At 54.1% G+C, this 23342-nt stretch overlaps 2 protein-coding genes across 4 annotated transcripts; both read right to left on the bottom strand.

Annotated features, from left to right (window-relative positions):
• Positions 1 to 1876: 1876 nt before the first annotated feature.
• On the bottom strand, positions 1877 to 6404 carry MRPL28 (mitochondrial ribosomal protein L28). 2 transcript variants are annotated; one of them, XM_054586737.1, is made up of 6 exons: positions 6352 to 6404; positions 5916 to 6213; positions 5012 to 5164; positions 4518 to 4652; positions 4341 to 4427; positions 1877 to 3631 (listed from the first exon to the last, which is right to left on the bottom strand). In XM_054586737.1, the coding sequence occupies exons 2-6, from the start codon at positions 6201 to 6203 to the stop codon at positions 3524 to 3526; spliced, it is 771 nt and encodes a 256-aa protein (XP_054442712.1). In that variant the 5' UTR covers positions 6204 to 6213; positions 6352 to 6404; the 3' UTR covers positions 1877 to 3523. The 2 variants fall into 2 exon arrangements, with proteins under 2 accessions (XP_054442712.1, XP_054442713.1); XM_054586738.1 differs by having other exon boundaries at positions 6378 to 6401.
• Positions 6405 to 7485: 1081 nt separating this feature from the next.
• PGAP6 (post-GPI attachment to proteins 6) lies at positions 7486 to 17189 on the bottom strand. 2 transcript variants are annotated; one of them, XM_054586736.1, is made up of 13 exons: positions 16940 to 17189; positions 13417 to 13594; positions 13146 to 13338; positions 12807 to 12934; positions 12337 to 12605; positions 11921 to 12240; positions 11529 to 11619; positions 11322 to 11445; positions 10573 to 10709; positions 9763 to 9941; positions 9548 to 9694; positions 8809 to 8880; positions 7486 to 8502 (listed from the first exon to the last, which is right to left on the bottom strand). In XM_054586736.1, exons 1-13 carry the CDS (start codon positions 17058 to 17060, stop codon positions 8206 to 8208), a joined length of 2256 nt encoding a protein of 751 aa, XP_054442711.1. In that variant the 5' UTR covers positions 17061 to 17189; the 3' UTR covers positions 7486 to 8205. The 2 variants fall into 2 exon arrangements, with proteins under 2 accessions (XP_054442711.1, XP_054442710.1); XM_054586735.1 differs by having other exon boundaries at positions 7487 to 8502; positions 8809 to 8925.
• Between the last annotated feature and the right edge of the window lie 6153 nt (positions 17190 to 23342).

Genomic DNA, 23342 nt, shown 5'->3' with positions numbered 1-23342 from the left:
GGAGGCCACTGCCAAGGCCAGAGGACCCAGGAGCTAGGGGAAGCCTGGCACAGGGATTAACAAGGGCCACACATGTAAGGGAAGGGGCTCAGAGTAAGCCAAGCTGGACCCAGAGCCACAGGACAAAGTGGCTGCTTGAGTAGCCCCTTGAACTTGCTCTCGCATTTCACACTGGCCCCACCCAAGCTGCTGGGTCACAATATTGAGCCCCCAGCTTTGAGGGGATCCCCTGAGGAGCTGGACACCACCAGCAGACAGGTCTTATCCAGGGTTAAGTCCTGGGACAGCTGACAGTGGTAAAGGATCTAGGGCCAGGAGCTCCTTTCTTGGGGTCAGGATGAGCTGGGAAGGGCTCTGGTGTGCTGTGGCAGAGTACAGAACAGGACAGCACAGGGCTAAGGCTCCCAAGGGGGTTCATCTGGCCGAGGACTCCAGGTTGGGGGCAGTTGGTGGAGGTGGAAAGAGGGGTTTGAGGGAGTCTGGAGCTGGCAGAATGTTCAAGGGGGTGGCAGTGGATGGTGACGGTGGAGACAGAGTCCAAACGCAGGCTCAGGGAATGGCAGATGGTGCATATGGGTGGGCCTCACAGTGGCTCCTTTGAGCTCCCAGCATCCTCATGGGACCCACGGCAGGGACAATGGTGCCCAGGTCTCGCCTGCTCTCTCCATGTCCACCAGCATGCAGCTAGTGCACATGAGAGCAGGACTCAGGTGATACCCTCAGGATGAAGTTAAGAGCAGGGCCCTGCCCTAGGCCCCACCCTTCCTGGGACTCAGCCCCAGAATGAGACAGTGGGCGTAACATGGTGTGGACAGCTACTCAAATCAGAGGGAGCTACTGCTCCAGTCCCAAGGGACCCCTCCCCAGTCCACAGTGATGGTCCACAGCTCAGCCATGGTCCTTAACACTGAAGCTGACTGGTTGGGCTGTGCTGTCATGTAAACACTTGGGTTCAGCCACTCACTGGGAAACATGCAGATCATGGGGACTTGCCTGAGAACTCCTGGAGGGCTGCGGAGGGTCTGACCCAGCTGGTGCAGGGAAAGGGGTATGGGCCAGCTGCAGGGCACGTCTGGTTTCTGCAGGTTTGACCTTTACCAGTACAAATGACCCCCACAATAAAGGGGCTGAGGGACTGCAGGGCCTCATCGATGGGCAACTAGAGGGTTTCAGAAAGACAGACACATCAAGAGAGACTGGCAAAGGGTGGTTGATGGGGAGGAAGAAAGGAGGAAGGCAGCTTGGGTGGCCTGACCAGGGCCTAGAGGAGGGAATATATGGTAGGGAGCGACACATGGCCAGATGGGCTTCAATGGCTCAGCTCCTGCTTCTGTGTGACATGTGAGCACATACAGTGCATGTCCCCCTCCCCACCCCCTGGAAGGTGAAATTGGTGGATCCAGCCTGCCAGGGGCCTGTCCCAGACCTGGGTTATTGTTTTATTTGTGGTGGAAGAAGAGTCTGTCAATTACTGAGGGCTTCCTAACCTTTGCTTGTGAGAATTTGAGGAAACAAACCGATGCTGCCTCCCTCCAGAAAAAAACGCATGTTTCAGAGATTTAGAGCCAAGGTCAAACTCAGACTGCCACCTCAGCTGAGACTCAAGTTACAAAGTGAGTGACCTGCTAAAGCCAAGCCAAGCTCCTCCCACTGGCTGCAGCACTAGAAGCCAGCCTGGGTGGTCCTGGTGATAACACCTTCCCTGGTGCTAGGGGGGCAGAGCCAACCAGGGCTCTGACATTCTCCCCTGGCCCACCAGTGCTGACTAAGAGACCAAGCCCCAAGTTCACCCCAATGCTGAGCCAGCCCCAGGTCTGTTGGGGACCTCAGGAATCTGATACACGAACCCTCCAAGTCCTGGCAGGAGCCCCCTCTACTTGTGGCCTTTGTTGCGGTGGGAAGATTAGTGAGGGGTGACTAAGAGCCAAGGTCAATGAACTGGGGGGCATGCAGTGTGCACACTAAAGGGGGACCAAGGCGACAAGCTGAGGGGCTGGAAAGGGATCAGACTGAGTTCAGGGCTGAACACAAGAACTGTGATGTGGACATGAACATGGGGAGCGCTGGCGCATCCTGACCACCACCAATCTGCCTGGAGCCAGGGGCTGTCGTTGGGACAACTGGGCGGGGCCATGCTGGTTCACCAGGGCAGGAGCAGGGGCAGGGTTGGGGTAGGCTGGAAATTGTCAACTTTCGTAAAATTTTTTAAGTATTAAAAACTGTTCACAAAATAGGGACACTGCATGAGAAATCACTGGTGTATGGGAAGCATGAGGACACTCCAGGAGTGTGGCACTATGACAGTGTATCCAGCTTTGGACAGAGATCTTGCGGACATTCCCCCACCCCCCAGGGCTCCAACCCCAAGGCAGATCCTGACCCTTGATGACCTCATGAGCCGTGGGATCTCCAGGACTCTCCTGCAGCTGTGTCCCTTGACCAGCCATGTCTGCTAGCCAGCTACATGTTCCCTCTGGCCTCTGCCACCAGGAACACAGCCCAGGTGTTGTTGCTTCCACATCTCCCCTCAGGGAGCTTGGCACCTCTCAGCCAGTTGTCAGGACCAAGTCAAGGGAACCCCTCCCTATGCTCTCAGAGACCTGAATGGGTCTCCATGCTGGACTTCCAGGTAAGGGGCAGGGAAGAGGGCCAAGGCATCCCCAAATCTCAGAATCAGAAAGACCTCAGGGTGACTGGCCCAAAATCAAGTGTGGGTCAGCTGAGGAGGGGCACCCAGGTTGCAGGTCCATGTGGTTATGCTGACAGAGCTCCTGACTCAAGGCTTTCCCTGCGAGACACTGCCCCTTGCAGCGCCCTCAGAGATGGTGCGGGCACCCTCAGAGGGCACCATATCAAAGGGCATATCAGTACAGACACTTCCCAGTTACTCCCAGAGCCAGGCCACAGCCTCCCTGCCTCTGCTGTGAAAAACATTCCCAGAACAGGCAGGGATGCGCAATGTGGAGGGGCAAGCACTGTCCTGCCCTATCGTAGACCACCTTCAACTTCTCGGGATTCTCTCCCAGAGGAAAGAAAAACACCAAAACAAACCTAAGTCCCACAGCTTGGCTGGGGACCACCACCCACGTCAGCCACATCCAGGCTCTCTGGGGTGGTGAGATGACAGGGTCAAGAACTACACAGGAGAGCTCCGGTCCTCCAAACAAAGCAGCACACACATGGCCCGGCTCAGACTTTACTCGTGCTGCCCCCGGAATGTGGTGAACCTGCTTTGGCTGGGCCTCTGCTGCAGGGGAAGGAGGTAACTCAGAGGCTGTGCGAAGGCCCCAGGACACTGGGGATCTTGGGACCAGAGGCCCATTAGGGTCTCCACTAAGTGCACCCCACCCAGGAGCTTCATAACCAGCACACACAAGAATGTTTCACCCACTGCCCACAAGTGGCTCTTGCCACTGCCCCAGACTATGCCTACAGGTTTGCCAAAGGGCAGAAGGATAGGGTGGCTGGGGGACAACAAGGGTCACTGAGCCTGGCTATCAGGCATGGGTCAGTCACTATGTGGTCACTTCCCGCTGGCTCTCTTCTGCACCACCGCTGGCTCAGACAGTGCCTGCTGCTGAAGCCGCTCAATTAGCTCCTCCACGTAGACCTTGAACAGAGGGATGGGGTCCTACAGGGGCAAAACACGGTCACAGTGAGGCACTCTTGGGAGGGCAGAAATCCAGCTGCCTTTAATCAAATACCAAGAGAAACTAGGAATGAGAGAACTGGGCCCCTTAGGTTTGGCCATGAGATCAAGTGAGGTTGCTTACCACCACTCAGGCCTCAGACCAGACGGTAGTGCCCTGTCCATAAGACAGGGACTACCTTCCCTTGGGGATGCAAGGATCAGGCACCTGCCCTTGATTCCCCTGCCTTGAGGCCCTGTGGTCACAGATAAACCAAACAGAGGGAACAGTGGCAGCCAGCTGCTGCACCATGGGTGGGGTTCTCTGTCCCAAAAGCTACCAGTCTCCACACCCTCCTACAGGACAGACACAAGAAGGTCTAAACTGGGAAGGCCCTTGTGGATGCTAAGTGGTCAAATAAACCAATGGTGCCACAACCCCAGCCCATCACCGAGAGTCTTTCTGTCCCTGAATCTATAAAGTGGGCCAGAGGGTCAGGAACATGAGAGAAGGGAACATGCCATGTGGAACCCACAGAATTATGGCTCCAGCTGGGCATCTATGCAGAGGCACCTCTTTCCCAAGCCCACCTGGCATGGCAGCCTGCCGTCCAGGCTACCCATAAGGCAGTGCACTTCCCGACCCCATCCGTCTGCTTGGCCGCCATGCCCACCCTAGAGGGCAGACCAGCTGGCACTTACACATGCTCACCTTTTCCTCCAGAAGCCTCTGCTTCTCCACAGCTTCATCCAGTGTCAGGCCAACCCACTCAGCCTCCTCCTCCTGGATGACAAACTCCTGGACAGGCAGATAAAGGGCATGTGGTGAGGCCAGGTGGCCAGCCACTACGGCCCACAAGGAGCAGGAAGTCCAGGCCCAAGCTCTCACCTTGTATTTGTCATAGATGGCTGCCCTCCTCTTGGGGTCGTCCGGGTGCAGCTGAGGGTCCCGTCGGGCAAGTCGCAACAGCATCCCTCGCTTCAGGTCCATCCCAAACTTGGAGCACAGGTCCTCCTTTGGGGTCTGGTGGGAAGCTATGAATAGGGCCAGGTGCTGCTGGCAGGGTCCCACCCACCCCACCAGCCAACCCCACCACCCAGCCCCACCTGAATCCTCCCCAGCAGCTGGCTGCTCCCAGGCCAGAACAGAGGAAGAGCCAAGAGCAGGGAAGGAGGGGACTGTCTGTGTTCCCTTGGGCCCTGGAGGGCAACACAGCGCCAACAGCAACAAACTCTTGTGGGCAGAAAGTCCCCACTGAGGCGGCCCCGAAAGGCGCATGGTCCCATTCACATTTCACTGGAGACCCTCCACTACAGACTGGTGTGCCTCAGTGGGTGCTGATCCAGTCTCCCCTCTCTCACTAGCCATCAGACCCCTCTTGCCTTCAGGATGTAGAAGTCAAACCCATAGGCCTCATCGATGAGGTCCAGGGTCCGCATAGTCACAGTCACAGAGAACTTCGTGTCGAGGATCTCACTGTAGAGCTCGCGTTGAAACAGCTGTGGCTTCCACACTTTCTTCACCCTCTTTGAGAGCTGAGAGAGCAAAAGTCCTCATGAGTGTCACTGCTTCTGACAGGCCCGCGTGAGGCCCAGGGTGTAGAGACTTTGGGTAGACCTGGTTGCCCATCCAGAAGTCAGTTTTTCCCCAGCCAGCTTGGCACCCCCAGACTTTGCGGAGGTTGCTGGTGTGTGTTCCAGACACACCACACACAACATCATAACTCCATGATTCACAAGTCATCACATTCCACACCAAGGACAAGAAGGCAAAGGAAGATACCAGCTGGGAGTTCTACCCCAGAGGATTCAGCAATTCTTCCAGGTTTCCCACTAGGGGCAGCAGCTGTCGAACAGACTGAGAGACCTGCCCCCCGGTGAGTGTCTGTCTTCCAAAGTGTGACAAGGAGGGAGTGGTGCCAGCCTTGTGTCAAGAGAAGTATCAGAAGCAAACTTCAGCTAATCAAACTGACAGGTGACTGCAGACACCCCTCCCCCACTTCCTCCCAACACACAGGCCTCCACATCCATACACATGACCTGGGACACAATCCCAAGGCTTCTGCATTTACTGTTCCCGATTTCGACCACCCTGTCTCAGGATACCCAGATGGTTTCACAAAGAACAGCCTTCCCTAGAACTGAGGGAATTGTCTCCACCAGACTGGAAGCCGTGCTGGGGCTGGTCTGTCTCCCTTTTGCTCTCCAGGTAGCTCCGGAGCCTAGGACGGTGCCCAGAGCAACTAAGCCTCGAGAGGTCCCCTTGCAGCCTGTCCCGCTCACCCACCTTGTCGTTGTTGACGTATCTGTGGCCCAGGATCCAGCCCTCACCGCCCCAGAGCCCCAGCTGGGACTCGGGGGGATAGTAAATGGGAATAGGCACATCCTCTACGCGCTCCCGCTGCCCGTTTTTTGGGTTGATCTTGAACTTGACCCCGTGTGGCCTGTAGTGCACGGGCGTGGGCGTCCGCTCTGCCTCCAGTGAGCGAAGGTAGTGCTGGGGAAGGCGGGAGTAGATGCCCTCCTGCAGCCGGAGCTTCTTCCATAGACTGACCGGGAACTTGTGCAAGGGCATCGCGACCAGCCTGGTAGGAGGCACAATATCGCAGTCACGCCACTGCCAGATTGCCCCCCAGACACCCACGCGGACCCGATCCCCAACCCCGGCCTCAACCCCCTGCGCTACTCCGCTTCCGGATCTCGATTCTCCGCGAGGTACCAACCCCGGGACCGGGAGTACCTCGCACACCTCCGTGCGCCGGCCGGAACCGGAAGTTGTGCTGAGCCACTTGCTCTCCACCGGCCACTGACTGGCTGCAAAGCCCGTCCGTCTATCCCTATCCCGCCCACATTTCTGCCTTTAGGGACCAAGGAAAAACACCCTTGGAAGACTGCTGCAGCCCAAGGCACCGTCATCAAGTGCGCCCGTTTTCCGAAAGCGGCAGCCCAGGGGCAGGGCTGTCATCTTTGGCCCTACTTTCTTTCCTCCCAGAGGAAACGCAAAAAAAAAAAAAAAAAAAAAACCAATGTAAAAAGTTTTACATTGAAATGTAACTGTACAGGGTAAATTTGAGATAGTGCTCCCTGGCATTGCACCAGTTTGACTGAAATAAACTCATAAAAATTATACATATATACATATATACTACAGAATGTTAAATTCACCAATCAGCAAAATCAGAGCTATATAAAACATGTTAATGTTTTAGCCTAGGCTGGTGTAGCTCAGTAGATAGAGTGCCAGCTTGAGAACCAAAAGGTCACGGGTTCTACTTCCAGTCAGGGCATATGCTTGGGTTGAGCCAGGTTCCCGTTTGAGGACATGTGAGAAGCAACCAATCTGTGCGTCTCTCCCTCCCTGCCCCTCCCTCTAAAACTACATAAATAAAATATATATTTAAAAAAAAAAACCCCAAGTATGTCAATGTTTTAAGATTGTTTACTCCCAAAACACCATACATGAATGTTTCCCCATTTTAAGCCTAGCAAATGCTATGATGACCACATGCAGGCTGACTGGACATGGGGGAGGCCTTTAGAGAGGGCGTAGCCTGGATAGAACCCAGAAGGGAAGCTCCCAGGGCTCTGACCCTAGCTTCAGTGACTCCAGGCTTCCCATGGCCCTGTTCCACACCCCTCATAGACAGCAGCCCTCTGAGCTCTTGCCTTGTGGAGGGGCAGAGCATTGCTCCTTAGGGCAATCAGCCCCCTTACCCTGCTTCCCCCACAAAGGAAGAAGAAAGGCTAGGCCAGTGTAGGACTGCAGCCACCACCTCCACTCCTGAGAATAACTCAAGAGGATGCTCCCCAGACAAGGGCCCAAGAACCCAGGGGAAGAATGGGGACACAGAATTGGAGCAAGGTGTGCCTTGTGTTGCTGGCACCCACAGAATAGCTCAGCAGCCCCCTCTCCAGGATGTTCTTTTCAGGGAACTGCACCTTCAAACCTGAGAACAAGAGAGAGGGAAAGGGCAGGGTACCACAGACAGAAGCCAGCTTCTCCCACGCCACCACTCATGGCAGTTGGACCCTACGCCTCCCAGGGCCCATCAGCTCTCTGGTAGCCATGGTCACCTCTCCTCACAGCAACTTCATCAGTAGAGGGCAGTCCCATGCCCGAGGTAGACTAGCATTCAGGCACACAGCTCTCTGCCTCAGTGGTGTTAGGGGGCTGGGGAGAGGTGGTCCCAAGCCTCCTCTGCCCTGCTGGGTCTCATAACACAGCCTCACAAGGGAACAGGGTGATGGGCGAATATTTCTCCACATCTCCAATTGTCCCCAGGCCAGCAGAAGAGTCTCCCCTGAACAGTAACTGTGGTCTCCAGGCAGCCAGGTTGTGGCCCCAGGGGACACTGCAGACACCAGCTGGGACCTGCAGAGGGATGGGGTCAGCTGGCAGCTAGCAGGTACAAGGGAATTGGAGGTTGTTGTCCTCTCCTCAGGAGGAGAAAGCAAGTGGGTGCACAAGGCAATTTTATTCAGTTGGAAATCCATCTGGACAGAGTCCCTCTCCCTTGGTCCTGCCCCTGGCTGGAGAGATCATCATCAGAGCTGTGGGTATCCCTGAGTTGGCTGCATCAAGTCACTGTGTACAGCTCCTCTCTGTGGTTCTTGCAGATCTGATAGTGGCAGGTGAGCTTCTGTGAGCAGGCCCAGGGCTCAGTGTGCTTGTCACGTGGTGGCAGCAGGAATGCCGTGCTCCCTGCCAGAAGCATGTGCCAGATGCTGTGGGTGTAGTAGTAGTTGTCACTGGTCATCATGGAGGTGTAGATGGCAATGGCCACAGCGACCATGGAGATGCCAGGCAGGAGGTAGAAGACCCAGCGCTGCCACGAGGTGGGATAGCAGTGGCGCCGGTGCCCACAGCGGTACACCTGCAGAGAACCACCATGAAAGCATTGGCATGGGGGTTGCAGCTGTAGCTCCCAGGGGCCTGCCCAAGTCTGAGCAGCAGGACCATGGATGTGCAACTGCTTGGCCTCAAGGGAACACAGACTTGACAGGTCCTCAGGCCCTGGCCTTGGAATGAAGCCACACTAGGCCCCACAAGAGCCACTGGCAGCCCTCAGCAAATATGGAGGACTCAGACCCAGAACCAGGAATATGACCAGAATCTACGGGGAGTCAACACTATCTTATTCCAGTTGCCAGGAGAGGGGATCTAGGCAAGAGCTCCTTACCCACATAGTGACCATGACCACAAAGGCAAAGAGACAAGGCCCCATCATGTTCCAGGCACCTCTGCGGTCCAGCTGCAAAGACATGGCGAATACCAGCGTGCCCAGTAGAAGTAGAACCTGAGCAAGACACAGGGACAACCACAGGATCACAGGCCAGGGTCATCCGTGATGGCACAAAGTCCAGCAGGAGCCATCACCCCACTGCCCCCAGCACCTCTGCCTGCCCCCTCTTGGAGCTGCTGACACACAGTTGTGCTCCGCTGGCAGGAAAGGAGGCACCCCTCCTGTAGTTACTGATTCATCTGCAGGTAAATTTCTGAGGCCCAACTTAGCCAGGCAGGGCTCTGGTCACATGCCTCCATCAGCCAGGCCCACCTATGGCTGAAAAAGCCCCCAAGTGTTCTCAGCACCAGGGACTCCAGGAACACAGCTGGGGGCTTCTCAGGGAGGTCTAGCCTAGGGTTGGGGCTCCAGGCCTCCTCTCTGAATAGAACCCTGGGAGAGAAATAGGCTAGAAAGGTCCTTGCCTAACCCTGACTCCCACTGTCTTTTCCCAGAATCCTCCAAGCAACCAGCACAGTCCTTTCAAGCTGGCAGAGGCTTCTTCCGGAGACTGGTTATTAAAAGAGATGGAAGGTTTCTAAGGGCAGCAGCTGGACCCTCTTTCTGGTCTCTCCCTCAGCATGCAAGGGCCTCCGCTCTCTCAGAGCCCAGATCCCGGTGTCAGTATGTCACTCACATATTTCAGGGCCGCCTTCAGCCGTGCCATGCAGAGGATGGTGACCCAGATGGACACTCCAGAGCCCAGGAAGTCGCAGTATTGCAGAGTGTCGTAGTTGAGGATGCACAGCACTGCCTCCCCCGGCTGGTCGCAAGCATGATAGAACTGCAGGGCAGAGCAGTAAGCAGAGGCCCAGACCTCCCCACCACCCCCATGGGAGCAGGCAAACCTACCGTGGAGAAGAACATGGTGTAGGCATAGACGGAGGCCTCCACTAGGAGGCAGCGGTACACAGAAAGGGTGATGGGAGCCAGGAACACGAGGTTGCTGAGGGTGAGGAGAAGCGCGGCCACCCTCTGCTGGGCCAAGGTCTGGGCCGTGCTGTTGTCTGTGCAGCTCCACCCACGCCAGCCTGTGGGCCAGTGCAATACTGAGGGGGCTTCGGGTGGGCAACTGAGGCCAGGTTTGTGGGGAAGTACTTTTGAACCTCAGGGCCAACCCTCACCCAAGACCCTACAGAAAAGCCCTTCTCCCCTAGAAGCATGCTGGGACAGGTGTGGGTAGGTATGGGTTACGTGGGCAGGCACAGACAGCTATGTGGCAGGCATGGGCAGGTTTAAAGAAGTGTGGGGCAGGTGCATGTGATGGCAGGTACGGGGAGGGTATGGGACAGGTGTGGGCATGTGTGGACAGGTATGGGTCAGGTCTGGGGCAGGTATAGGACAGATGTGGGACAGGTGTGGGATAGATGTGGGCAGGTATAGAGCAGATGTGGGTAGGTGTGAGTCAGGTACGGGATGTGTGTGTGGGCATGTGTGGGCTGGGGAGGCCAAGGTCAGGAGGCAGTACTATCTCTGGGGGTACCTTTCTGTGATTGCGTGCAAGATTGGAGTTATGTGGCAGGAGTGGGGAGAAGGCATTTGTCCTTGGCTCTGTGAGGGTGCTCTCCAGCCTTGGCAGAGTGGGATGGGTTCCTAAAGGGAGGCATAAGGCTTGGAAGTCAAGGACAGGGATATCCAAAAGTATCTAGGCCTGGCCCTCACCTGCCTTGCAGCTGCAGCCCGCATACAGGTAGCCATGTCTGCGCAGTAGGAGACACTGGCCATACGGTCCGCAGTCATTCAAGCAGGGTACCAGGTACAAGGAGGTCTCCACAAGGACCGAGGCCTTCTCACACTCCCTGTGAGGAAGGGGCCACAGGAAGGCTGACTGCTGAGGTCTGCTGACCAGTCCTTGTCAGGACTCCACTCAGGTTCTTGGACACACAAGCCCAGAATTGAGGCCCCCAGGCTCTGAGCCCTGGACAGCAGGCATGAGATCTGCAGAAGCCAAGATGCTCCTTCCCCTTCGCACTACACTGCATCCCAATCTGTCTAGGGCTGTGTCCTGAACCAGTCCCGTGTCCCGGGTCCCAGGGCTGCTTGAGGAGGGGGGGCCAGGTGGAGAAGGGAGCCCATTGTAACACCAGGAAGGCAACTCACTCTGTGTGGCTTACAGGAAGTTGGGTCACTTCCAAACTCAGATGCAGGCAGCCCAATCATAGTCCTGAATGCAATGATTCAGCCACCTGGCAACTCCGGGTGGTCCTCACCCTAGCCCCCAAGTTTTGTTTTGTTTTGTTTTGTTTTGAGAGAGGGAAAGAGAGATCAACTTGTTGTTCCACTTATCTATGCATTCATTTGTTGATTCTTATATGTGCCCTGACCAGGGATTGAACACTAACCTTGGTGTATTAGGCCAGCAGTCCAATCAACTGAGTTATCTGGCCAGGGCAGCCTCCAAATTTACTTACTCAGGGCTCTGAGGGCATGCAAGCAGCAGGGAGAGGTACCAGTTGTCTGTCTCTGGGTAGGGGATGATAAGGTTGGCCTTGCGAGACAAGGTGCTCAAAGACAGTGGATAACCCTGGAAGAAGGCTGCAGGAGGAGCAGGAAGGCCTGGTAAGACAAGGCTGGAGGGGCTGGCCTGGACCACTTAGCCAGATGCTGCCTGCCCATACCTGTGGTGCAGTTGAGCGAAGTGTTGAAGCTGAGAAAGGGCGAGGCAGCATTCACGCAGACCATTACCAAGGTGTTGTTGGAAATGACACTCTGCAAGGGATGGCCATGCAGTGTGAATCCTCAGTTCTACCCAGACTCTCATCCCACCCGCAGTCCCAGTTCCACAAGCACAGCCCCTTTCCTGCTGAAGGGACCTATAAAATAGGTCTCCTTTTCTGCAAGTGGTGCCCCTATTCTGGCCCAATGTCTGTTGGGGTCACTCTATTGCCTGAAGCCACCCCAACCCAGCGTCCATGACGAGGTCAGTGCAGGAAGGCCTGAGCGGCATCACTCAGTCTGGAAGAGTCTGAGCCCTGAGCTGAGCTGGGCCATGAGACACAAACAAAGGTACCTTGTTGGCCCACAGGGAGATGGTGAGGGAGCCCCCACTGTCCATGCCTGTGTTGAGTTGCAGCCGCATCACCGAAGGCATATCTGACTGCACCAGCACGGAGACCCTGTCTAGGGGACTGAAGTGCACAGACACCACATCCATGTCTTCCCGCATGACCTGGTAGTTCATGAGGCAGAAGGGACCACCACCCACACTGCTGTTCCTGCCCAGGTCCTGGTAGCCAGGGCTTGGGGGCAGTAGACCCGTGGAAGTGTTACAGCTCTGGTTTGGACTGCTCTGCAGAAGATGCTGGAAGTTCACAATCCAAGGCCTACAGGCTGTCAGGAAGACAAGGGGCTCAGCTGGAGGAAGGGCTGGGGATCAAAAGCAAAGGCCGAAGCCAGTCCCTCCCCCGCCCTCCCCATGCAGCCCACCTGTGAGAACAGCTACAGCACTGAAAGCCACTGATACATGGGGCCCTGCCAGGCTCTTGGCTGTCACTTGCAACCACCGGTCCCAGGGTGGTGAGGGCAACAGCAGGTGGCAGGCCTGGGTAGAGCCAGTGCAGGTCAGAACCTTCTGAAAGTTGCTGGGCAAGGTAGTTGGGCCCACAGTGAGGCGAACAGGGCAGCCTAGGCTCCCATTGGATGCACAGCCCTGCAGCTCCAGCCGCAGTTCCTGGGTATTTTCAGGGACGAAGATTCTGTAGCCAAAGGGGATGGCCTCATTCAGGCTCTGTGGCTCCCAATGATCTTCCCTCATTGCTCAAACTCAGGGTGGAGGCCCCACTTTCCAACATGACTCTAAGACCCAGAACCCCACCTTTCTCATCCATATTATGGACAGTGGTACCACCCACTCCACCAAAACTGGAGGCTGGGCCTCCCCCAAGACTCCCACTCACTTGAGGTAGCTGGGGTGGGAGAGGAGGGTCTGTGGAAAGGGTATGTCAGGCTCCAGGATAGAGACCTCGACTACCCGCATGACCAGCATGTCAGGCTGGAAGATGTAGGCACAAGTGGGAACAAAGCCCTAGAAAGAGAATGAGAGGTGGGGATGGGCATGCACAGATACAGGATCGGGCAGGACCGGAGGCCCCAGGCCTGGTGGGGGTGAGGCGTGGAAGTGGTAGGGCTGCAGCAGAGCCTAGACAAGGCCTGCCCTGAGGTGGTAACTAAGAGGGATGGGTCATTCCTGCATAGAAGTGTTCCGTCCCTCCATCCCTGGAAAGCAGACCCCTCACCTTCACCTCAATCTTCTGGGATGAGGGGGGCAGGTGGGCAGCCACAAACCAGTCCCCAGGTGCTGGGTGGGAGACGTTGATGGAAGTGTTGCTCTGCAACATCTTGACGAGGAAGGAGGGCTGCACAGAGGTGTTGGCAGGGAAGCTGGTGCCCAGTGGGTTGATGACTGGAGGGGCGCCATAGCGGAAGTACCTGGAGGTGGGATAGCAGGGTAGGCATCAGATCTGGGCCCTGGGCCGAGCGCAGGCAGGCGGGCAGGCAGGCACCTACACAGTGATCTCCAGGTTTGCACATGTGGGGCCGCCACTCTGGGACACTTGCAGCAGCCAGCGCAGCAGTACAGTATCCGGGGGCACTCGGAAGTGGAAGAGTCTGGCGCTGCCATACCAGCTGTAGAAAGACAGCTTCTGCGGGGACTGCGAGAACTGCTCAGACACCAGCCTGATGTCTGCAGGAAGAAGGCACTGTCAGCCAGACCAGGGGTGCCCTGAGGGTGCTCCCACCTCCATGTGGGAGGCAGACAGAGACTATGAGAGGCCCTTCTGCCTCAGCTTGGCCCCAGAGAGATAGGACAAGGGAAGACATGATGGGCTGGTAAGAGACCTTGGGGTGCGCAGCACTCCAACTTTGACCTTGGCAAAGGTTATTGTCTCCCTCCAGCCCCTGGCAGTTGTCTCTGGCAATTAGTCCCACTTGACAGCTGAGGGAGTTCAGGTCTGGAGGCTGGCTACCTCCTCAGGCCCATGATGACTTAGGAGACGACTGGACTGAACTTTGAATCCTCTTTACCCAGAGAGGTAACGAGCAGAGACCCTGGGGTAGAGGGGACCCCCAGCTGAACGTCTGGCCATAAGGACCAGGGGACAGCTGGCCCCCATTCTCCCATGGGCATGTGCCCAGACAGAATAACACAAGGACAAGGCAGGGCTGATGCCAGACAGACCGCCTATGGCCTCAGCTGGGGCTCCCTGCGCCGCACTCCCTGCAGTCATTCTCAGGTTCCCACCTCGGTGGTCCCTGCTTCCCTCTCCTCCACACTTCAAAAATCTGCCCTCACTATCAGACCAGCATTTCCTGGACCAGCTCTGAGGATCTTCTGGGACTCAGCACAGGGGCCTAGGCCCCACGTAGGTTAGGCCATTAGCCCCTCCTGGGGTGTCCACTGACTAGGGCACAGCCTCCATGAGAACATGGTTCCGGGTCCTACAGTGTAATTGCCTACTCCATGAGTGGGTGAGGGTGCCCACCCAGGACCCTCTCTACTGGGGCTCCCACAGGACAGGTATGCCGTGGGTATACCACCAGGCCTGGGATCTGGCTACAAGGTGCCTGAGCTGGATGGCAGGGATCCTGACCCCAGTAGCAGCCCAGGCCTCGTGCTCAGTGTGACTTTGAGTGTCCCTTCCCCCTCTCTGTGTCCCAGACTCCTCAGGTGAATAGCACCTCCCTTTGGGTGTCCCTCCTCCAAGGTTAACGGACGTTAAAGTACTTCTGGAAGAAATACACTGTGAGCACGGCACTGTGCAGCCTCGCTCTCCTCCAAGCTGGAGGTGCCTTCCTCTGCCCTGCTGGGAGAGTTGCTGGCTCACACAACCACAGCAGCAGGTTCTGGCCCTTTCAGTGAGAGCCAGGTGAACAGGTAAGGGAGCCAGGTAAGCAGCCTCCTGACTCTCCAATGGAGGAACCTTGAGAAAATATAACAACCCACTTGCAAAGCCAGTCTGAGTTCCAGAGGAGCCCAACTTGGGAGGCCAGGCAGAGGTAGGCTCCATGTAGAACACTCTCGAGGTGTCTGCTAGTGATCAGGTCCCACTCACCAGGCTATGGCCTGGGGAGGCTAGGATCTGCTGAACTAACACAAACTTTTCTCCCGAGGCTACTGCAGACCCTAGGATAACATGACAAGGGCCAAAAAAATCTAACTGCTAGTAGGTGAAGCAGGATAGCTCCCTGCCTCTCCTCAGGACCATGGGGTCTTAGAGAAACAGTCAGCTAGCACGGCACCCAGTCCCTGGATGTAGAGCCCCACCCCGAGAGAGGCAAGGCCCTCCAGCTCCCTGCTGGCCCTGGAGTATCAGTATGAGGATACCTGGAACACAGCCGGTCACTGTGAAGTTTCAGTAGGTGCACAAGAGATAAGAGACATGCTCAAGGTTACCTAAGACCCAGTGGTTCCTCACTCCCAGGGCTACCCAGACCCTCTAGCACCAACCCCAAGTTCTGCAGCCCCATCTCCTTGCCCAAGTACCACACTGTTATCTTGGTGAACAAACCAGGCCATTAACACATTGGTCTGAGCCGGATGTGGAAGTCACATCTCTGATAACCGGGAGCAAGGGCCGCATGTACCCCTGCCCTGCCCCACAGCACCCTTCAGGGATATGGGGTTAAGGGGAGGACAAAGTCCCTGAGCCTGAGCAGGCCTGGGAGGTAAGGGGCTGCCCCCAGGTTTCTTTTCCTTTTTTAAAATTTACTAATTTTTAGAGACAGAGAGGAAGAGGGGGGAGAGAGTGGGGCGGGGGAGAAACATCGATTTGTTTTTCCACTTACTTATTCATTCATTGGTTGCTGCCCACGTGGGCTGGGGATTGAACCTGCAACCTTGGTGTATCCGGACAATGCTCTCACAAACCAGCCAGGGCTGCTCCAGGTTTTCCATCTCTATAAACAGCCCACCAGTGACCCCCTCGCCTCACCCCACCCCCTAGGATGGAGAAAAAGGAGAAAACAAGGGTGGCAGTATCTAGTGGAGCAGCTTAATCAGGAGTCATCTCCAGGAAATCGCTTCTCATTTCAAGCTCAGAAACCAAAGTCACAATCCTAAAAGAAATAGGAGCTTGGAGGAGCAAGATTTCAGAAAAGAAGGAGGGGCTGGGAGCAGAAAAATGAAGGGGAGCTAGTCCCAGATTGTGCAGGATAAGCGGCCTAACTGCAGAGGGTTGGGAGGGCATCTAGGCTCTTGCAGCCTGGTCATATGGCCCTCTAGGAGTCCTATGCCTTAGAAATCAGGGGAGCTTACTCAACACTCCCAAGGCCCAGGCAGAACCCCAATGCTCAGCACCTCCTGGTCTAGCCACCATCTTGGATCATGGAAGGCTGGGGCCTCTCAAGGGAAGAGAAATGCAAAGGAAGGGAAGCAAGTTTACCAACACCACTTAAGTACCCATTTCCTCAGAACCACCCTGGCCTACCAGGCTCCTCAGGGCCACCTTTGAGTGCCTCCAAGAACCAAGGCCAGCTGTTGGAAGTGTCTGCACTAGGACTGCTGGTCACTGTGGGAGGGGTGGAAACATGACATCCATCTGGGCCCCTTCTCCAGGATCTATGCAACTTTCTCCCAACTCTGCCTCTTCTCCCAGACCAGATGCCCCTGCCCTCTGTAATCACACTGCCTAACCCTTCTTTTCAAGGGCCTTGCTGGTGGGCTCCAGGCTAGGTACCCCTGAATTCCTCTACCCCCATGTCCTAGCAGGCGACCGTCTTGCCTGACGTGAACATGTTGGAAGAAGGAAGAGAGAAGGGAAGGTGCATTCCAAGGGGCCCGTCTGGCCGAACCCCGCCCGGGGACAGAGGAGGCGTCAAAGGAGTCCTTTCCACCCCGATCACTCGCACCCGCAAGGGGCTGACCTGGGCCCACAACCCAGGGTGAGGACCCGGGCACCGCGCCCGCTCCAGGTGAACGCACAACTGCCTCCAGGTGAGTCACAATCCCAGCCCCACCCCCTGGCCGCTCCACCACCCCATCCCAAGCCTGTGTCCTCCGGGATGGCGTCCTTCGGTCCCGCTCGCTCACCACTCTTCCTGGTGTCGCTGGAGGCGGCAGGAGGGGGCCGAGCGAGCATCAGTAGCAACAGCAGCCCCGCCACTGCCACTGCCACCGCCGCGCCTCCGGTCCCGGTTCCAGCCCGGCCCATGGCTCTGCGCTCGACCCAGCGCTACGCAGACAGTGTCTCCAGCCGCCTGCCCCCGCTGCCACCCGGGCAGCCACCGCCGCCACTATGGGCCCTGCCACCGCCCCCGCTGCCCTGGGCTCCCATCGTCCCGGCAGCTCCCAACCTCCAGCGCCCGGGGCACTTCCGCTTGCGAGGCCCCGCCCCGCCGGTAGCCGGCTGGAGAAGGGCCAGGGGAACGTGGAGCGAGAGGTGCTGGGGGGATCATGCGGGCTGGGATCCCAAGGAATATGCGGCAGGGAGTGTGCGATGCGGGACTACGAGCTAGGGGGTGCGGTGCGACACGGAGTCAGGGACTTTATGGGAGAAGGGTTGATGCAGGGCATGTTGCTCTGTGGGGTCAGGAGCCACCTGTTTCTGCAGGCTGACAAGGAGCCGGGATCGAAGCAGGGGTAGGGGGCGGGCGGTAACGCAGGCCGCACGGCCAACGTGAGGCCAGGAGGCGGACCCGAGACTACCGGGAGGGAAGGTGGGCAGAAGTCCTGGGCTGACAAGAAGACCGAGGAGGTACATGAAAGGGGTAGGAGAGAGGTCTCGGACTGAGGGGGACCGCACGCGAAAGGGAGGGGATGTAAGACGCTGAGAGGGTCGTATGGTTTGTTCCCGGGACCTGGGACTGAGGCAGGAATTCGGAGCGTGAATTAGAACGCGCAGGAGATTCCAGGTGGCAGGGGTCACTCAAACAGCCCCAAATGCTTCCTGGAGGCGCTGGGTGGCCCCACGGGACGCAAGTGTTTATGGGTTCACTGAATCGTGGGCCAATCAAGGCGGAGTCGGCCGCGGAGGGACGCTGGCAGAGACCCCCTGCACAGACTGGCGAGTCCCGCACCCATTTTTGCCTCGCCAGTGCTGGCGGCCCATGTTGCGCACCTCACAGAGCTGAACTCCCTGGCCGCCACTCCAGAGAGCTGCTACGAGTGTGTGTAAAAAACACAATTTGGAGATGCAAGGTTTCACGGACATTTGAGAATTTCACATTGGTGAGTGTGACTAACTCCTCACCCTTTACACAGGATTAGATCCTGAACACTAAGGATTTAAGTGTAAATAGGAAATGATCACAGACTAGAAGAAAACTTCGGTAAAATTTTTCGAGTCTTGGAGAAGGGAAGGCATTTGTACATATGGCCCCAAACTCAGAAGTCTCGAGAGACAAGGCTGGAAAATTCAACTAGGTGAGAATTTTCTGCAGAGCAACACTACTTAAGTGAAGTCAAAATACAAGCCATAAACTGCAGAGGACATGCTTGCACCTTGTATTACAAAGGTCCACATTTTCATTTTAATAAGATTAATAATAAAGAGCTCCTATATAAATCAATGAGGAAAAAAACCCCACCCTGCAGTATGAAATTATCTGAGAATATTCCTGAAAAGGAAATGCAAATGAACAGCAAACAGGCTCCAACCTCCCTTCTTAGAACTTGAAATTCAAATTTAAAAGCACCAAGAAAGACACTTTTTTTTTTTCTTTCACTGGACAAAGATAAAATCTGATCAAACCTCAAGGGTGAGATTATGAGCCGACAGACACGTTTAATGAGCCTTGGAGAAGCCTCTGGACTTTGAGTACATAGTCTTGCCTCAGTTATTCCACTGCTGTGCATTTTCCCTGCGGAGACATTCATAGAAGTGAACCAAAATCTTGGTAATGAGGGGATGGGGCACTGGATTCATGGATGCCCATACTGCAACTCACGCACTATTAATAACAGTGCAATTGCAAAAGGAAACCAGGAAGCTCTGTGTAGTGGTTGGAAATGGTCTACCAGATTTAGCTTCAGCTCAGAAAAGGAAAGGGCAGAACAATGTGTTCAGAAAGATAGTGATTTTGCAGGAAATTTTTAAAAAATTTATTTGCATGTTTCAAAGGCATAGAATGAATGGAAGCACCCACCAGCAAGGACACAGTTTTATCCTTAAGGAGGGAACCACGTGGCTAGGGATGAGATGGGGGGGGGTGCTATACAGTTTGTACCTTGTGAACTTTATACTCAGCAGGAGGAGGGGTGAGGGTTAACTGAAGGGGAGGGTGGAGAAGCCAACCCACCAAGCTCAAGGCCATTTAGGTCTTTGAAGGGGAGACAATCGAGGTGGTAGTGGGTGGAGGTCTAGGGAGGGAAACCAAGGGAAGTAGAAAACCAGAGGTGTAAAGCATAAAAGAGATCCTTTGTTTCTCTGGAATCTAGGCTGGGCCCTCCTCTTCCCTGGCAGAGGGGAGGTGGGGCTCCTGCTGTTCTGAATTTAAAGGGACAGAGATCAGTTCTGGGTTTTGCTGAGCTGTGATTTTAGTGCACTACGCTGACCTAGTATACTGGGGACAACAGCTGTGGTCAGCCCTGGGGACTATTCCTTCCAAGAGCCATCTGCTGCCCCAAGCTAGGCTCAGAGGCCCCCCACCAGCCCTCCTCACTCCAAGGGCCTCCCCTGAGTGTGCTACCTCAGTTTGACTTTCCAGTGCCCAAGTTCCCTAACAGGCAGGAAGGGAGGCAGCAGACATTCCCACTCAAGTGCTCTACCTAAGGGGCTGGTTAACTAGTAGATGGACAAGGAGCCCTCCACTGGAGTCTGGATACCTCTGCTAAGTAACAGCGTAAGAAATGGAAAGAACCCTAGAACCCACCTTGAGGGGCTTCGTTTTCAAGAAGGAAAACTGAGGTCAGGGACCAACGGACTCTGTGTTTAGAGGCTTTTGCATATACACAGTTCTGTATTGAATCTCTCAGCATACGGAAAAATGAAAAATGAATTCCATCTACATCAGATAGTCAACTGCCAAGGATAAAATGATTAAAATGTTAAAAAGGAAACTTAGAATACATCCCTTAGAATAGAGAGATGGGAAAGAATATTTTAAACAAGATGGACAGGAAACCATGAGGGAAATGTTATCTATTTGACTACATTTTAAAAAATAACTATAAAAAGTTGAAAGTAAAAGCATGCTAAAAGTCATCAATTAAGTTAAAAGACAAACGGGAGAAAATATGTGCTGTGCATATGATAAAGGATTAAAATATCTAGGATAGAAAGGAAATTTACACATAGAAAAAAAGACCCAAAAGAAAAATTGACATAGGATATATACAGGCAGTGTACAGAAGAAGATGAGAAAAGATGCAAATGGCACATAACATGAAATGCTGCTAAATTGCACTTGGTTGTTTATTTTTTAGTTGTTGTTCAGTTATAGTCATCCTGCCTTTTCCCCTGTTGCTCACCCCTACCTCCTACTCCCACAGTCCGTGTCCGTGAGTCCTCCATTTGTGTTCCTTCGCTGCCCTTTCCCCTTCTTTCTCCCCCGTTATCCCTCTCCCCCTCCTCTTGCACTTGTTTTAATACAAGTTAAAACAAGACACCTTATCAAAAGCAGCATAGATAGCCCTCTTTGGATGTAGAGCCTCACACTTTGCTGGTGGGAATGTGAACTCCCCAACTTTTTAAAGGTTACTGCGGCAACATTCAAATGTAATAGCACCAAAACCTAAGGACAGACACAAGGGTGTTGGCTGCAGAAGTATTTGTATTAACGTAGGTGTTTACCTAGATATTGAGAAGGGGAGCAAAAGGAACTAGCCACTGAACTTAATAAAATGGGGACCACAAGCCTACTTGCTAGCCAGGAAGCTAAAGCTTCACACCCCAGGGGATTACAGCTTTGCTCTGCCAGGGGGAATTCATACTCCTTTCCCAGATCCAGTACCAGACTGTTGGGGGGCACCATAGAGGCCAGCCAGTCTAATTAGGGGGTGTAAACCCATCTAAAACCCTTGATAGTTTGGGAAGTTTTTTTGAAAGGCACTCGGTCCATCACAAACCTAAACTAATGTAATCCCAGGGGGAACAAAGAAGCTTGCTCTCTTGCTCATGACTTGCACTTGTCCTGTGCACTTACCTGTTCCCTCCATGGCCATGTGGCCCCAGCAGCCATGCAACTTCACAGGCAGGCTCCAGGAGCGAGCCTGAAATGGAGTGCAGCTGGAAACACACACTAAGCTAGCCAGATGCTGGACTGGACTGGACTTTAAAATATTTTATTTATTTATTTACTTACTTTTAGAGAGACGGGAAGGGAGGAAGACAGAGAGGGAGAAAAACCTGGATCAGTGCTTCTCCACACCTCCAACTGGGGACCTGGCTCTCAGCCCAGGCATGTGCCCTGACTGGGAATTGAACGAGAAATCTTTAGGTCTGTGGGACAATGCCCAACCTACTGATACACACCAGTCAGGGCTGGATTGTATTTTAATATGGAACATAAACTGCGCAGTGGCCTTCAACCCTGGCCCTACTAAAGACAAGACTGGCACCCTGGCTTGTGTGGCTTAGTGGATTGAGCACCAGCTTGGGAACCCAAGGGTTGCTGGTTTGATTCCCAGTCTAGGGCACATGCCCAGGTTGCAGGTCAGGTCCCAAGTAAGAGGTGTACGAGAGGCAACCACACGTTGATGTTTCTCTCCCTCTCTTTCTCTCTCCTTTCTCCTCTCTAAAAATAAATAAGTAAAATCTTAAAAAAAAGAAAAAAAAAAAAGGCAAGATTGGACGGTTTCCATGGTGGGACAGAGAGGGAGAGGGTGATGGGGGGGACTCAAGAGTTTGAAAATTCTAGTTTTAAGTAACAGTTAATAAGTTTAATAGTTAATGCATGTAAAAGCTGTTTTAGGAACTGAAGGTAAGATCCACCCTGACTCCAGGAGACCACAAGCAATTTTACCGTTGTGCCCCAGGAAGAATGCAAGCAATCAAGAAAGGTATCTGAGCTATTGTGTTCCAGGGAGAGACGTCCCAAAGTCCAGGACACAGGACAGAGAAGACAGATAAAGAAACAATCGCCCAGGACACAGATGAAAGGATGCTAGGGAAATTGCCAACTGCAGCTTTTATCTGAATAACCTCTTTCCTGAATTCCAAATTCCTTACCTACACCTCTTTCCCCCCTGAATTCCAACTCCCTTACCTATACCTTTTTCCTCCTTATAAAAAAGGCTGCCTTGAAAGGAAATGTAAGACAGTCTTTTAGGGTACTTAACCTGCCCTCTTCTCAGATCACCGGCCATGTGAATAATGCATCTATAAAGATTCAATCCCTGCTTCTACTTTTTGGGTCTGGTAGTTGATAGGCAACATGAATGCCCCTTTCCAGTTTCAATGGGACATTGGAAACCCAAGGGGCAGCTTCATTCTCCACTCAAATAAACCATGCCACACCACAGTCTCCTGTGAGCGGGTCCTTGGAATGCTTTCCTTGTGATCTCATGGAAGAACCTAATTTCCCCCAACAACATTTGTAGTTGCAGAAACTTGGGAGCTCTGTGAGGGAGATGGGCGAATCAATTATGACACATTGATATACGATGAATTTTTACACAGGTCTGTGGGTCTTCTGGGGGAATGTTAATAAAGTAGAAAAATCTAATTGCTGGATAATGTGGATACATCCCTTTTCCAGACTGGAATTCCCTCAGATCCTCTCACTAGCTCTGTGAGTGTGGACCAAGTAGACTGCTGTCCACCCACTCGAGAGGGGAGGGCTATTAGAGGGATGATGATGACACAAAAAGGGGTGAAAAGAGGTCTAACACAAACATTTTTCCACAGACACTCTGTGTCTGGCCACAATGAACATTATTTGCTTTGAATAAAAATTCTAAACGTTAACAAAAGCAAAAACAAACAAAAACCCCCAACTATAACTGAGTTTTATCCAAATAATTGTTGGAAGAGCTACAGAACTTAGATGTTAGGACCTCCCTTCAAGGCCTCTCTACCCACCCGGTGGAGGAGGAGGAAAAAGTGCTGCCTTTCCCCTTCCACCTGCCTGATCTCTCGCTCAAGTCTTCCTTCCTTCCTTCCTTCCTTCCTTCCTTCCTTCCTTCCTTCCTTCCTTCCTTCCTTCTTTCCTTCCTTCCCTCCCTCCTGGTTATTACACGTATGTGGTGCCATGCCCTGGTCCCAGCCTCATTTCCTACTACTTCCATTCCAGCTACAAGTGGGTGCTAAGCTCTGCACACATTATGGAAATGATTGAGGCCCTCCGGCACCCTGGCTGCTGTTGTGCCCTATCTGTCCTTCATGACGCACCCTGGTCTCCTCCTCCAAGTGCTTCCTGTGTGCAAGGCTCTGTGAGGATTCCAGGTCTTTGTTTATGGCCCCATAGACATGGGGTAGCCTGTCATCTACCATGCTGCAGGTTTCTTGAAGGAAGGAACTGGGTCAAACCTGAATGTGGTCTGGCAGGGAGGGGTG

The sequence above is a fragment of the Pteronotus mesoamericanus genome, unplaced genomic scaffold (genome assembly GCF_021234165.1).
Source record: "Pteronotus mesoamericanus isolate MK-2021 breed Mesoamerican mustached bat unplaced genomic scaffold, CSHL_Meso_final contig_947, whole genome shotgun sequence".
NCBI classification, from domain to species: domain Eukaryota; kingdom Metazoa; phylum Chordata; class Mammalia; order Chiroptera; family Mormoopidae; genus Pteronotus; species Pteronotus mesoamericanus.
The sequence above is the reverse complement of the archived record's forward strand: the minus strand, read 5'-3'. Positions and strand labels throughout refer to the sequence as shown.

Excerpts from the sequence above, each read along its gene's own strand:
- MRPL28 (XM_054586737.1), bottom strand. The coding sequence starts at position 6,203 with ATGCCCTTGCACAAGTTCCCGGTCAGTCTATGGAAGAAGCTCCGGCTG. Across the intron at positions 5,165-5,915 it reads GATACGTCAACAACGACAAG|CTCTCAAAGAGGGTGAAGAA; the intron begins GTGGGTGAGCGG and ends TTGCTCTCTCAG. Across the intron at positions 3,632-4,340 it reads AGAGGCTTCTGGAGGAAAAG|GACCCCATCCCTCTGTTCAA; the intron begins GTGAGCATGTGT and ends TTGCCCCTGTAG.
- PGAP6 (XM_054586735.1), bottom strand. The coding sequence starts at position 17,060 with ATGGGCCGGGCTGGAACCGGGACCGGAGGCGCGGCGGTGGCAGTGGCA. Across the intron at positions 12,241-12,336 it reads TGCTGTAGCTGTTCTCACAG|CCTGTAGGCCTTGGATTGTG; the intron begins GTGGGCTGCATG and ends TCTTCCTGACAG. Across the intron at positions 11,446-11,528 it reads TTCGCTCAACTGCACCACAG|CCTTCTTCCAGGGTTATCCA; the intron begins GTATGGGCAGGC and ends CTCCTCCTGCAG.